Here is a 15,221-nt window from a genome sequence, read left to right as displayed (position 1 = left end):
GAATTGGATTTCTCCACAATTTTGAGGCCTCATTTGATATACTTGCAAATCCTCTGCGGTGTGACCGATGACTGGCTCTGTGGCGCTCCAAAATGGATTTTGTATTGAATACAGAGCAGTGACGTACAGGACAGTGCAATCTCCTCTGGCTGGGTGGAGAATTTTGGAACGTTTACATGAACCGCGCCTGCATTTGAAATACATCTAAGTTGCTCGGAGGTGCTCAGTGACAGCTCAGACGTTTGCGTCGACACCTGCAACACATCCGCCGCTGTCAACGGCGCCGTCTTAAATAGATTTTGGAATAGCTTTTTGATCAGGCGTTTTGAGGCAGACGTAAGGAGACACTTTTGCACGTCTGAGCGAGAGAGGTAAACACCAGCGGGGGCCACAAAAGAGCCTGGAGCTGTCAAGTATACAAAATGCACCCACCTTTTTTTTTTTTTTTTCATTTAAAGTTTTGCATTCTTTGCGCTTCAATTTCACGCCCAGGGCAAGCTCACTTATGGATCCAAAAACAGTGGCGCCTTGACATACGAGAGACCCCACGTAGGAGTTTGTTTTTCAAACAATGAGGATTCCAACCGTTTATTGCCACTCCCAGTTCAAGTTGATTCTCTATCCATAGCTCCGTGTTATAATCCTTTAATCTCCAGATTTTATCGAAAGTCTCTCAGATGTTTTTCTAAAGTAAAATAGTAGCATTTAGAAAAAAATATGATATTGTTGTTGACTACCATCACTATTATTTTCATCCTCACTGTCATGATTATTATGATGGTGTCGAGCGTCCTTGTTTGTGTCCTTTTTCCTATTCAGGTCAGCGGCCTCGCGTCGCTTTCATGTGCCGTCGCCTTGGCAGTGGCCAGCAGGCAGGTGCCACCGCGGCCACATTTGGCTTGTGAGCCCATGAGAAGAAGTGACAGCGCTAGCTAGCTCGGCTAAATGCGCGTTGCCTGCCGCCATTTCCCCGGCAAAGAGGAACAAGCGCCGACAGGGAGGCTGCCGTCGCATTGATATTCAACCTCCGGCATGTTGCCGGGGCCCGAGCTTCATTAGCATCGGCCTCACATGACGCGCGGTGGCATGATACGCTTGCAGGAAGACACTTCCTCCATGTTAATTGGGGGCGGTGGAGCGGGGGCGCGTTAATGATTCAAGCGGTGCGATTAGAAGAGGATGTATTTTTCAAACGGGAGATAAACAAAGTCATGTTGGAAGAGACGAACGGACGCCGTTGACACGCTGCTGGTTCACAGGAAGTGTCAGGCCACATTAGCCGGGATCACAACAAAGCGTGCCTTGAGCGGGCATGACGACAACAACACTTCCTGTCAGCGGCGACCACAATATCGCAATACATGGCTTTGACATCGTACACCACCCGAATAATGTTTGGCACGCATGTGTTTTACTATTTTATGGTTGCTTGATATTTGATTTGTTTTTGAAATTTTATTCTACAACTACTTGTTATGTTGCAAACGACTTTGTATTTGATTTTCTTGAAAAACTTTGTCGTGTAACCTTTTTTCTTTTAAGAGCAACAAAAATGAAAACACTGCAAATTGCACGTCACGCCAGTAGGTGGCGATGTCATTTTGTAGAAAGAAGCAAACCACAACCAAACATGATCTCCAAATGTTTTATCGTGTTTGAAAAATAACAACAATGTATCTTTGTGTTTGCAATGCAAATTTGAAAAATTATGAAATTTGGAAACTTTTATTTTGGGTTGACGACGATACTGCATGTTATTTTAGAAATAATGTATTTGTTAGTTTTCCGACTTTGAGGAAAACATTTATCTGTAAATTTTATGTTTTCATTGTGATCATAAAAAAAGCACATGTTCTTTATATTTTGGGTACAATTAAAAAAATAAACAAAAAAATACATAAAAATCACCTATCCATCCATTACCCAAACTGCTTATCCTAAAAAATAATTTGGAGTTTGGCAATGATTTGTAATTTAACACAAAACAAATTGAAAACACATTTCTTTATATCTGAAATGCAAATTCAAATTCAAATTTCTTTTTTTTTTTGTAACTATTCTTTGCGTTTCACAGAGTTTCTGTGAAAAATGCCAACATTTGTCGATGCATGCTTTTAGGCACATTAGCGAGTGACGATACGCAAATTAGCCCTCCGTTAGCGCCTCAACATGGCGGTTGGCACCGAGCAAATATTGAAAGACGCTGTTGCAGACATCATCAGCAGTGCAAATAAAACAAACCAGCTCCCTCTTCCCACCCGCTACCCAAACGGATACTTGATCCCCGGGGAGCACCTATGCAATCTGCGCCGGCTTCCTGAACACCCCCCACTCCCCCTAAATGTGCCCCCGCCTGTCTCTGCGAGAAGCAAACGCTGACTTTGAAGTCTGTGAGGCTGATGATAAATATGCTAATAGGTGTGGGGGGTGCTGGGGGTTCTGAGGGGAAAGCGCCACCCATGGTTAAATAATCATAGATGGAGGCTCAGAGGCCAGGCGCTCTTCTGACAATGAGCAGGTCGCTTATAACAGAAGCTTTAAGTCCCTGCAAAGCGCAAATAAATGTCTTCTAAAATTGACTTGAACGCTGCGGGCGTGTCCACTGAGTGCGAGGAAAGCACAACGTGCTGATAAATGTTTGAGCTGAGAAAATATTTGTGGCTGGAATTGACGCTACCAAGACGTCGTTGGTCTTTCCACGCCGTGACAACGAGGCACTCGAAAAGTTGTCACGCTAGCCCGAGGCTGGCTGTAGAGTCCGACTTTTCACCTCCGCCGCCTCAAAATTGACCATGTGTGGAAAATGAACACTATGTCAGGGTTAAATAAATACTTTGCAGTGGCAAATGAATAGATAAAAGCAAGAGTTCATTACCGCCACTCATACAATTGAATTGCTTTGACATAATCCCTCCTTGTTCCTCAAGGGGACGGCGGGGGGAGGGCGAGCTGCAACGGCAATGGCAACGATGAGATTGCTCTGCATATGCGTGTGTTGCAAGAAGAGAAAATGGCTCACCTCTTGCAGCCGACACTGGCGACTCCATCGGGGTTGCTCCGTTGCTGGACTAGCACCACCTACCTGTTGTTTGGAGTGACACAGTGAACACGGTGGCTCAAGAACATTAGCGCATAGCTACCTAGCATCGTGACCTGAGGTTGGAACACAAGCGTAAAAGCTCCCTAGTACCAGAAGTACAAAGAACCTGCTTTGTTGCTGGTGGCCAAGCAGTAGCTACAGTACAACTTTTGTGAGTCTATCTGTTAAAATTGTAATGCTAACACGTAGCCACCTAGCATGGTGAGTTTACGGCTGACAAGGCTGGCGGGATTCTTGGAAGAGTGTCGTCCACGAATTGGGACCTTGGCTAATCCCAAACGTGCTGCTTCCGCTGGACCTTGATGTCAACTAGCTTTTCGCCACGCGCTAAGGGGGACGAACCAGACCTGAGGTTTTCTATGCAAATGTGCCCGTCGAGGGAGCTAGGCCATTTATGCGAGGCCCAACGTGCACAGGGGTCCGACAAGAACAACAGAAGCAGAAGAAGAAGAAGAAGAAGAAGCAGCAGCAGCAGCAGCAGCAGCAGCAGCAGCCTTGGCTGGTATGACAATTCATTCTGGATCAATTATTCATGCGACTCTCCGGAGTGAGGGGAAGTCCACGTGCGCGCGGCTAATACTCCGACACGTACGCGTTTCGTTTCCAGCCGCACGCCAAGATATATGGCTTTAATAAGAGTGACAGCAATGCGCAAATAATGAAATATCTCCAGATGAGAACATTACTCTTCACTGTTTCCGCATCATCGGCCACATTTTTACACCTTTGCGAAAGCGCATATGTGCAGTGTTCTTAATTGTGTTTTAGGACGGCGCAATCATTCATCATATAGCCACGCATTCAAAGAACAAAATACAGTCATATAATATATTGAGAGAGAGCAAGACAAATGGATAACACAAAAATTATTGTACGGTCAATGGTACAGTGTACCAATCCCTCGACGTGTTTACAGTATTTTTTTTTTTAGAGCTAACAACCTGAAGTCATACATCTGAAAACATACATGAATGCTCATGCCGAGATGTACATTATAAAATGAAACTTGACTTTCTGTAGGTGTAGAAAGTAGGACAGAAGGGGACTGACATTCAATCATCTTCAGCAAAAACTAGGATGGGCTGAAATACTTCCACCATCTAGTAGCTGAGAGTGGAATTACCCCTCAAATAAACTGGCAGAACAAAATCGAGTTACGTGCGAGCCAGTAACAGAACAACAAAAGAGGATGATGAAAGAGACGCATGGAGCCGCCGCTTGCCTACAGCTGGCGTAAGAAAACAAAATAAGTGCGCGTGCGCGCACACACGAACTGCATGTTTGCATTGCACTTACTCTTGCCTGACACTCGGCGCCATGTGTGAAATTGAAATGGTTTGCGTCACTCGATACTTTATTGACAATCATCTTCCAACAATGTTGCCACGGCGACACCCGGGATAATTACCGTATTTGCAGCGCTTTCACGTCACTTCTTTTTAACTCCCACCCCACCACACGCACACTTTCTTTGACATTTCTCGCTCTGTTCCTGTGGTGAATTAGTTCTGCATAAATTACATGCCGGAATATTGAATCAGTCTGGTCTGCAGCCACCAAAGGATGAAAGTGTGTACACACAGAGTGCAGGAAGGAGCGAGATGTGACAGCACTGGAGGAAAGGTGGAAGGAAGAGGACGAAGAGCCAATGTGCACGTGTGTGCCAACGTCATGAACAATGACTGGAAACGAGGCGAGGGATCGATCAATCGATATGCTGTCGCCCATCAACGCACGTGGAAATTAAGACCGCTGATTGGTCATGTTGATGGCAAACACCTTTCCATTCTGCCACAATGCCTGACCCAATTACTCTACATTTCAAGACATAGAGGTGGAGTGAAACCAAATGGCCACGATAACTTACTAAATATGAAATGACCAGTGCAAACACGATGAGGTCCACGGTCCAGTCTGCGTTTGACAGCTTTGCGGTCACAGGCTCCTCCGGTGGTTGTCAAATGGCCTCCTTCCCCTTGGCAGTCAGTCAAAATGCAACCCCTTTCCAGTCCGATTCGTACACACAACAGCTAGGCATGTTGATATTGTTTGGCACTATCCAAAAAGTAGAACTCCACAAAAAAAAATATTCCCCGCCACACGTGCGTGTCTCCCTTTGAGTCAATAGTGCGCACGCAGCTTTTGATGACACCCAACGAAAATTGGAGCTTCTTCTTCGTTTCCTTCTGGCAGACCCGGCACATTCAGCGCATTGCTGCCCTCCACTGGTCACATGGACGAAAATGGGTCTTCTTATTCAACAATGTTTGGATTTCTTTGCAGGTGAAATACACACAGAGCAACGTTTCACACAATTTCTTACACCTCATACATTTCGTCCACCTACGAATCCTCTACCTTGGGGGTTTTATATTCCATTTTAGCTAAGCGATCGTCGATAGTACAGCGCTTCTCATTGGTAAAGACAGGTATGGCCGCCTTAACGGCACCTCTGATTGGCTAGGCCGGGCAGTTCATTTATAAAACGTAATACGATATTGCAAAAACAATGCGCGCATTTGCAGCGCGTGGAAAGCCGCGATAGTCAAGTTATACGTTTTATTTAATGAAGGTTTGACTCCCACCCCTTCCCACGGAGTACATGCAAAAAGGGCTCTGCGAGCTGCATTTGGCTGTCTGGGTTCCAACAAATGACACATTCAAGAGTGACATAAATGGCAAAAATCAAATGATCATATCGCTAACAAAAGACGCTTATTCTTAATTGTGACCGTTGTAGCAGCTGGAAATGGGAGCACAATGTCTCCCGACCTGCATTTTAAAGGGCGCACACTACAATTGGCCATGTGAATATTCCCATTTGCACTCATTTTCACGATATTGCTGATAAATGTGGCAGCAACAAAAATATTCAAGAATATCAATAATCATATTGCAGCAGAGCTTCACGGCAATTGCATTTAAATAAACAACTTTATTCATGGGATTAAATCATGGAATGAATCATGTGCATTCAACGTCTCATTTGGAAATAGATTGCACAAAAGTCCAATACACCAATGAATTATGTCATCTCGAAGAAAACAGAAAAAAATGAGCATTTCCAACTGTTGAATGAAAGCAGAAAGCCATTTGATGTAAATGGACCCCATGCACGGCAGCGCATGACACATTTGAGATGGAAAGGAGCGGCATCTCCAGTTTCAGCCTACTGGGATGGAAACGTCATCCAAAGTTGTGATTTTTTTTTTTTTTTTTTTTTAAGACAAAGCGATCTCCAGCCAACCCTGGTGAGCCGGCTGTTATGTTCATCGAGTCCACTCAGCTATTCACTCGATCATCTTTACCAGTTAGACGGCACAACAAACAAGATGGACGAATTTGACAATTTCACCATGCAACAAAGAATGGTGTTAGACTGTTAGCAAGAAGCGAAGCCATTGGCGGCCATCTTGCATTGCCACCCGCTAAACTGGAATACAGAGCCTGACATTATAGACGTTCTCTTCTCTTTCGTTCACTCTTTCTGTGCAACACTTGGTTTAAATGGCTCATGAAATCAGATACAGGCGCTTTTATCGCTTCACCGACACTTGGACAACTGGAGCAATTTGCAAAGACGGACGCCATTTAAGGTAGCTTGACATCATTCCAGTAGACAGCGAGTGTATTTGGAAGAGTTTGATGCTGTTGATGCCGAAAAGTTAGCACGCCGAAATGCGGAAACGGTGCCTGCATAGAGTCCATTGCGAGTCAAGCCTGTCAATGGCAAAAGTTACAAAAACGGCCTTATGATTATTTTTATGATTGACACGTTCGAGGAGGTGAAGTTGAACACATGGTGGTGCTTTTTCCAAACACAGCAGATGACGGTCGACAGGGCAACGCGGCTACAAGTCATTCCAGTGCGTTGAGTCTGTTAAGCCGAGTTCAGCCGAACTTTGCGTAGAGCAGCGCCTCCTGAACTCCTGACCTCTCTCGTGCAGCCACGTGTTGGCCACTGACCAAACAGACAACGGGACCGTCTTTCACTTCCGGAAAAAGCCCACGCAAAATCCCGGGAATAAGTGAATGATTCTGAAATCATCCATCGTCCACTCATTACCGATGAAAAAAAAAGAAAAAAAAAGTTTTATATCACGTTATAATAAAACGTGATCACGTTAGAATGTGATATTTATCACATTAAAACATGAATCATATCACAAAAAAGATGAACAATTATCACATTAAAACATGAGACTTCTGCAACATTTAATCATATTAAAATGTGTGATATTTGTTATGTTAATGCATGATGAACTGTTAACACCTGAAATGTAAAACAATGAAACATGAATTTGATCATGTTTGGAACATGTTACTGATCGTTTTTTTTCTGACATGTCAGCAACACGCTTCCATAAATGACAGGTATATTTCGTAAAAACCAAACCAAATAAAGACGTCAACGTCTATCAAAACTCACCCCACTTGCTCCCCACCAGGACGGGACAGGCGGCGTGTAGGGTGAAATGGTCTCCATCTCCGTTGGGGTGAAGATTGTACCAGAAGATTGCCGAGCCCTGCATGGACCCCGCCCCCGCCCCCCCCAAAAAGTTGCATTCAAATATACAGAAACCACTGACGCCAGCAGCCACTTGATTCGGCACACTCCGAAGTGATGTACGACAATATTTTGTCCCACAAGCTGAGCCAAACATTTGTGACAAGAGAAGAGTCCAGTTGACTGTGTACCTAATAAAGTGGCTGCTGTGTGTACCACACTTACATATGAACGGACTATCAATGCCGGCAACTCGCCATATGTGAAGCCATTGGCAGCCATCTTGCGTTGCCACTCACCAAGCTTACTTGAATACACTAATTTCTCCACTGCGTTTTCACATTATTTTCTGTACCGTTAAGTCGGAGAGAAGCACTACATGCACGTTTCATCGGTAAGAAAGCAAATTTAAATGTTCTCTTATAAGGTACATCTCTGAGTACTACTCAAAGAGTTGTCTGCATCATGTTGTTAGAACCATCAACAATAAATTGAAAACAAAGACCATCAGGACAACAATTTGCTGCCAAATGTTAACCTAACCTCTGTAAGTCACGATTCACCATACTGAGGTAATGGACTCTGAATGGATGATGCAAACGGGACGTTTGTTCATTGAGAGGCTCTCATTACTCCTCTGCCAAAAACACGCACTGATAACGTTGCTTTCGGCCCAAAAGCAACAGAAGTTGTCAGTAGCGGTGGCAACGTAAGATGGCGGCCAATTGATAGTCCGTGGCCACGTTTGTGTCCTGTTTGGGAAAAGATGAAGAGCAAACCTTTACAGGAAAGGCAACGCCGCCTGCTCTGGGGAAGACGGTGGCGCCCCCTGCCGGCACGTGGCTTAACTGCAAGCACAAAGGTGAAGCCATTTAAAGCAAAGTGATGATTTTCCTTGACCAAAAGTGAAGTGAATTCAAGTGTGCTTTACTGACATAAAGCAGCCAGGTGGCGATTCGGTTTCCTGTTCCCAAATTTTCGTAAGGTTTGGCAACGTCTTTCTGTGGAAATGCGACACTACGTTTAGCCGATGCAAAATCATTCCGTTATCCACTTCAATGGTAGTGTCGCTGTTGTCACAAAGTCGATACAATCTTCACTGTAGATTTTCCAAATGTATTACATGTTTATTCCGCTCAAGTCGCAGCAAGTGTTCTGCTTTTTACCAGACTACTTCCAGTGGCGTGACTTCATAATAAAAGCCTTACAGCAGTATGAACTTTCCGACTTCCAACAGCTTCATAATCCTGACTAGAAATAGCTCCCGGTCTCTGAGTCTTTGTTCATTTATTGACGTTGAATTGTCCAACATGTCAAATGTTTGATGTAAGTGTGTTAAGGCTTATGTTTAAAACGCCACGTGTCCAAGGTTTGAAGTTTCCTTTGGAGGAGTGTATGTGTCCGTTTGTATTTACCCCTTGAAAGTCTATATGTGGCTCATACTGTCCTCCCACGCCATAGTTGGCCACCTGCGTAGACAAACAACCACAAAGTTGAATAGTCACAGTTGGGTTGGGTATTTTTTTTTTTGTTTGTTTTTTGTTTACGGTGAAGGTGGGAAGACCCGTGGACGAACTCGACCTGCATCTGCTCTGCGGTGGACATGTCCAGGCCGGTGATGTAACCCACTCTGTTGATCAGCTTGTTCACCACCGTGTGCTGGTTGTTGTCCAGCCAGCAGCTGAGGGGCAAAAGGAGGAACAACTTATGACAAGTACAAAAGTGATGCAGAAGGGCATCAAAAGGTCTGTCGAGTTAAAAGAGAAAAAAAATCATCTATTGAAATTGCTTGTGTTTCCCTATCATGTAATTGGTAGTTGTGTATTTTTTACGTCCTTGTTTTGCGTCATTTTGTTGTACCCAGAGCCCAGTTCATGTTTTATGTGCATTGGGTTCTAATTACATTAGAATTAATTGTACACACATTCACCCGTCCCCCCCCACCCCGCCTCAGTGATTGTGTTCACTCGGTCGTCCTTACTTTTGGGAGATTCTGACTCGAGATGCAAAATTTGAATTGTCCGTGTTGTTTCTCACTTGGGAGCGCGTGAGCTAGCTCAGCCGACGAGAGACAGTCAGATAGAGACAGAGAGACACGGCACGGTAAGTTTCACTTTTCACCATTCTTCCCCCCCCCCAAAAAATCTAATGTTCCTCAACATGTTCTTCGGAACATGCTACTCCCTCTTTTGGACTTAAACAGAAAGTCACCCCAAACACATTTTTTTCAAGAATACCTTCCCAGCAGGCCCACTAGTTGAAACGCAGCATTCTGATTAATGTTGCGTAAAGCAGCAAAATCCCCCCGAATATGAGGAAAGTAGCAAATTCCACTCGTTTTTAGCCATCTCTGGGGACGGCCATTTTGTCATTTCTGTCCACTGAAAATGACATCACAAGCGCTCAGGGCTCAGATAATGACCAATCACGATTGGTCGATACCTGAGCAGTTGTGATGTCATTTTCAGTCGACAGAAATGACAAAATGGCCGCGCCCGGAGATGGCTAAAAACGAGTGGAATTTGCTGCTTACCTCATATTCCACAAACGCAATATTTATCAGAATGCCTGTTTCAACTAGTGGGTTTGCATAAAACATAATTATGAAAAAAGTATGTTTGGCTTGACTTGTCTCTAAAAGCATAGCGGACTGACTTTGGGTTTGGCCAACTTCTTGATGACTTCCAAGTCCCCGTCCGACGCCACGTCGTAATAGCGGACGATGCGAGGAACGTTCCACAGGTCTTCCTCTTTGACGGGACCAATCAGGAGGCTGGGATGGCCGTGGTTGTCGTGGTAACGGCAGAAGAGGCGGCTCCGTCTCCGCGGCGTCTGTCAGAAAGATGGTCGGAGAGGGTACGGCTTTCCGGCCCGGTGAGTTCGCGGCGGCGTCGTCTTCTCACCAACTCGATGCTGTCGCCGCGACACAGACGCTTGTACACAGCCTTGTCGAACCCACTTCGAACCCTCCCGGGTGTGGGAGGCGGCGCCTCCTCGTCCGTCTTTGGTTGCGCCAGTACGTACTCAAAGTACCTGAGATTCTCTCTGCCTCGCTGGTTGTTGGAATCTAAAGAAGCAAGGCCAAAAACGAACAGTCAGTCCCGCCAGGAGCCTCAGCGAGGACGACGACGACGACGAAGTAGTCCAAGAGAACGATGCGGAAGGAGGTAGCCGGTAGCCGAGCGCGGGGGGCCGTACGGACGGAAGGCGGAAAGGAGCCAACGGCCGAGGTGGGCGGCGACCGCCAAAGAGCGATGGGAGAAGGTGGAGCGGGATCCGCCACGGTGCGGCAGATGACCACAGCTCCACGAAAGAGGCGACGTCTGAAGCAACGGGTTGACTTACAGAAAATGTTGTCCAGAAAGTGGAAGTGTTTTGGGGTTTGATTTGCGGCCACAATTTCTGCTCCAAGAACAAAGTCTCACTTTTCAACTTCAGATTTTTTGAACACTTTTGAGTGGCTGATTTGAACGAAGATAGCACAAGCTAGTCGGGAGGTTACAAGGACCATTTTGATACGGAAATCCGAGACTGTCGACATGTGTCCGGGGGATGCTAAGGTTTGGCTTAGAAGATGTCGCTTCTGTCTACTCACCGATGGCCAGCAGCAGCCTGGTGGACTGCAAGGCGCGTTCCAGATCTCCTTGCTTGTAGAGGGCGTAGCTGTGGTAGTCCAGGAGGGTGACGGCGTCCACGTTTGCGGGCGTCTCGCCCTGATACATCTGCCTGAGGGCCTGAGACATCCACAGCTCGCTGCGGTAGAAGTCGTTGTCCTTGTAGGCCACCATGCCCAGGTCGAAGCAGTCGTCCACCGTCAGGCTGCTCGGGAGCAGAGAGGTTCCTGTCGGTTGGTGGACGGGGACTCTACTTAGGACTTCCGGAGTCTGGGCCGATATGTGCCAACATGATTCGGTGCTCCGAAATGTCGAGTAAACCCCCAACTATTCAAGGAGCGCGAGCGGAGCGGAGCGGAGACAGTCTCTCACTGTACTTCCCCGGCGGCTCCGCGTCAAAGCACCGGTGGCAAGCAACATGTCCAGGAGGCGTCCCACGTGGCGGGCCCGCTCACCTGGCAGCTGCCCTTTGGCCAGGGTGTCGGTGTCCAGCTCGTACGTGTCCTGCAGCCTCAGGAGGGCTTCGGCCACGCCCGTCTGGTCGCCCTCGTCGGGGAGGCGCTCCCTCTTGGCGCTAAGCTCGGACAGGAAACCTGAATGGCAAGAGACGCGGCGTCTGGAGCCGCGCTTGCGACTTGAGGACACGGGCGCCTTCTCACCGTTGGACACGTTGCTGCGCACCAGGCTCTCCAGGTCGCCCCACTCTCGGCTCATCCTCTTCAGAAGTTTGAAGGCGTTGACGGGGTGGCCCAGGAAGCCTTCGGGGTCCTGGATGGCAAACGCCGACAGGTTGGCCAGCTTCTCGGCCCACCTGAGCGCACGCACGCACGCACGCACGTCTGGTCGGCAACGTGAACGAATTGACGCCACGGCGGCCTTGAACGAACCTTTTGATGCTCCGCAGTTTGCTCTCCTCCGCTCGGATGTAATCCTCCAGCGAGGCCAGCAGGTCCTGCTCCGTGTGCAGCAGCTCCGTCATGTGACCTGGTAGTTTGGTTACGTTATTGAACGGGGAGAAGGACAGAGTCCCGCCACCAATAGCCAAAGTAGAATTGCAAATAGATGCCACAAGACTAAAACAGAGGGGATCATAAAGCATCAACAGCATGCTTCTAGCATGTGCACTCTCATGGACCCATGGTACATAAACTGCATTTGGCGGTGCACACCATTACACAACAACAACAGAAACACCTTCACCTGAGGCTGATCGATAGTTTTAGCATACTAGCTTAAATGACATGCTGGTGCTGATGTGAAATCACACGAGCGCGTTACAAAAAATGGGCATGAGTAGAGTACGGGGCAGGGCAAATGGTACGTGAATAAGAAGAAGAAAAATGGAAATATTTGAGCAGACTCACCTATGGACGTGTAGTATTCATCGGCAGCTGAGGAGAAGCTGACGAGGATCAGCAACAAGTAACAGATGGCCATGTCTAAACGGACCATCGATTGTTAAGAATGACGGTACTTGCAAATATTGTTCACGCTTACTAGAACACCTGAGCCTTCTTTGGGATTCATGACAAGAGCGGGATGGTAATTGATTTATACGGAACACTTGCAGCCACACCCCCAGTAATCAGAGGGTGTGCTCACTTGGGCAACGGCATCCTCTCATATTTTTTGAAATGTATACCTGCCCTCCCCTGCCGCCAGTTTCTTTTGGCGCTGAGCTGCTGATAGTTGGGAGTCAACCCGCAAATGTCGCTGGGTGGGAAGAACGTCACGTACGCTTTTGTTTGGGCTTGCAAATGAATTCCAGTTCATCCACTTTGATTGCCATGTAAGAAATGTGGGTCAACTGACCACAAACCTTCCATTGCTGCCATCACCAAAATGAAAAAACAACAAAAACACTGCCTGTGAAACATGAAAGACGGACGTGACAAAAGACAAACTAGCGGCAAACGCAATCGAAATGCAATTGCAAACATTTTGGGATAAGTCCCTAAACATCAGTTCATCACCAAATTAGTGCATGACTCCAATCAAAAGAAGAAGCAAGTTCCAAGAGATGACGTGATAAGAGCAATTCAACCACCAGATTGCCGTCTCAGCTTTTAAATCGACTCAGGAAACGCCAACAAATGAAAAAAGTTTGAGATATTATCCGGTGAGAGACTCCGGCGTTTGTGTGGACTATGGCAAGGCGTGGTAAGTCCAGCATTGCGCTGGGCTCTCTTTCTTGAACTCCGATGTGACTTGAGATTGAATTGAATGGATTTGCAGCCTCTTCACGTATACAAATCAGTCAAGAAATCAACAAGACTCAGTCCACATAAAGCGGACATATCGAACGCCGTGGCTGGCCAAAAGCGGAAAGGCCAGTCGGGTAGACATTTCAACGAGTCGTTCATGCCCGGGACAGAAAACAAACAACGTTTGCCAAGTAAAAATAGATTTCACTGGAATATCATGCGGAGGAGTTGCGACGCGCCTGCAAAGTTGATGTGGCCTACGTTTCACTTCATTCTCTTCTAATGTGAGAGTGTGCGATTTTTCTGTGTTTACCTTTTTTATGGCCACTTCTGGGAGGAAGTCACTCATCTGTCTGACTGGCGTTGCACTCTTTTGACTTCATTGTTTTACGCCTGATTATCTTGTCCCCGTAAAGTTCAACCAAGTTGGGCTGGAGTGGCCTGTTCCACATTTACATACATAATTGATTCTCTCAAGAGCTTTGTTCTTTGTCGGCTTGACCTTTTTGACTGTCGTGCATATCTGGGGCAACCGCTTTACATGGCTCACGACCAAAAGAGAACACACCTACACCGACGTATGGCGGGGGCGGCGTTGTTTCGGGGCCTTTCTTCTTCGACAAAACACTAACTGAATTTTGATTTGTAACGTCAAAGAATTTATTCAAGGAATCATTTGTCCCCGGTGCTATTAGCATTTTTAACTTTGCAAAATGGATTTGGCCCACACCCATGACACGAACCGCTCTTAACCCACGGAAGCCTAAAGCGCCGGGCTCAACAGCTCCCCAAAACCGTCGGTCGTCTTTGGAATTACCCTCGAAAAAAACGGAAGTTTTCCCAGAAATTCAACACCTACAAAAGAATGAATATCCCGGCCCCTGGAGCAGACAGAAACATAATTCCAAAAGAATTTGAGAGCTTAAGACATGTGGCTCGCACACAGGCAGGCCCGAGTTTATTCATTTTTACTATTTCAATGGAAGATGTAAGAATAAAGTGTCAGTGTAAGAGAAGCACTATTTTGAATGTAAAAAATCAAGTGTTAACTACCATCCTCTATTCTGTTACAAAGACGTCGATACGTATTGCCATTGTCAACAAACACACACTGTATCTTAACCATATATCACGTTCGACTGGTTCTACATCTTCAAAGTCCATAAACGCGTTGTCTATGTCAGTGTTTTTTCAAAGTCTGTGCCGCGGCACACTGGTATTGTCGGGTGTGCCGTGGGGAATTATCTCATTTGTGTGCCTGTGCGGTCTAGCGCCCGGCAGCGTAATCATGTCTTTACTACATTGTAGTACTCTTCCATACCAGCAGGTGGAAGCAGCAGCAGCAGCAGGTAGCCAATTGTCTTTGTTTAGAGACAAGCGAATTAGTGACAAGTCAAACAAGAATGGACTATGGCAATAATGAGTCCACTAAAGAGATAAAGTAGTCCAAAGACATTTTGTCAACGCTATTGCGTGCACCGCAAGAGTGTAATAAAGCACTACACTTACGTTGTATGAACATTGAATGAAGGCTCATGTAAGTGGATCGACAAAATTGCTTTGGGGTAGCATCAAATGCAAAGAAGCAAGAAGCATTTACAATTCATTCATTTAAATAAACAACTTTATTCATGGGATTCAATCATGGAATGAATCACGTGCACTCAACGTCTCATTCGGAAACAGATTGCACGAAAGTCCAAAACGCCAATGAATGACGTCATCTCGAAGAAAACAGAAAAAAATGAGCATTTCCAACTGTTGAGTGGAAGCCGAAAGCCATTTGATGTAAATGG

General features: G+C 46.2%; 2 protein-coding genes across 6 annotated transcripts in view; both read right to left on the bottom strand.

Moving 5' to 3' along the window:
- Positions 1–5,273, bottom strand: part of LOC147128737 (zinc finger MIZ domain-containing protein 1-like) — a 68,074-nt gene extending 62,801 nt beyond the window's left edge. For 2 of the 3 annotated variants that reach the window (XM_086016610.1, XM_086016613.1), the window contains exons 1-2: positions 4,968–5,273; positions 3,020–3,082 (exon numbers count right to left, since the gene is read on the bottom strand). The gene's annotated coding sequence lies outside the window, so the exon portion shown is untranslated. The remainder of the gene's footprint in view (positions 1–3,019; positions 3,083–4,967) is intronic. The other variant, XM_086016611.1, reaches the window with a different exon arrangement.
- A 742-nt stretch (positions 5,274–6,015) lies between these two features.
- LOC147128736 (prolyl 4-hydroxylase subunit alpha-1-like) lies at positions 6,016–13,952 on the bottom strand. 3 transcript variants are annotated; one of them, XM_086016371.1, is made up of 15 exons: positions 13,739–13,952; positions 12,586–12,660; positions 12,109–12,205; positions 11,881–12,032; positions 11,677–11,814; positions 11,203–11,448; positions 10,511–10,674; positions 10,263–10,439; positions 9,589–9,659; positions 9,189–9,288; positions 9,023–9,076; positions 8,543–8,608; positions 8,387–8,455; positions 7,530–7,626; positions 6,016–7,061 (listed from the first exon to the last, which is right to left on the bottom strand). In XM_086016371.1, the coding sequence occupies exons 2-15, from the start codon at positions 12,656–12,658 to the stop codon at positions 6,952–6,954; spliced, it is 1,614 nt and encodes a 537-aa protein (XP_085872497.1). In that variant the 5' UTR covers positions 12,659–12,660; positions 13,739–13,952; the 3' UTR covers positions 6,016–6,951. The 3 variants fall into 3 exon arrangements, with proteins under 3 accessions (XP_085872497.1, XP_085872498.1, XP_085872496.1); XM_086016372.1 differs by lacking the exon at positions 12,586–12,660; XM_086016370.1 differs by lacking the exon at positions 13,739–13,952 and having other exon boundaries at positions 12,586–12,746.
- Between the last annotated feature and the right edge of the window lie 1,269 nt (positions 13,953–15,221).

Source organism: Filicampus tigris, chromosome 19, assembly GCF_054856515.1.
Source record: "Filicampus tigris isolate MCC_2025a chromosome 19, RoL_Ftig_1.0, whole genome shotgun sequence".
Taxonomy (NCBI): Eukaryota; Metazoa; Chordata; class Actinopteri; order Syngnathiformes; family Syngnathidae; genus Filicampus; species Filicampus tigris.
The sequence above is the reverse complement of the archived record's forward strand: the minus strand, read 5'-3'. Positions and strand labels throughout refer to the sequence as shown.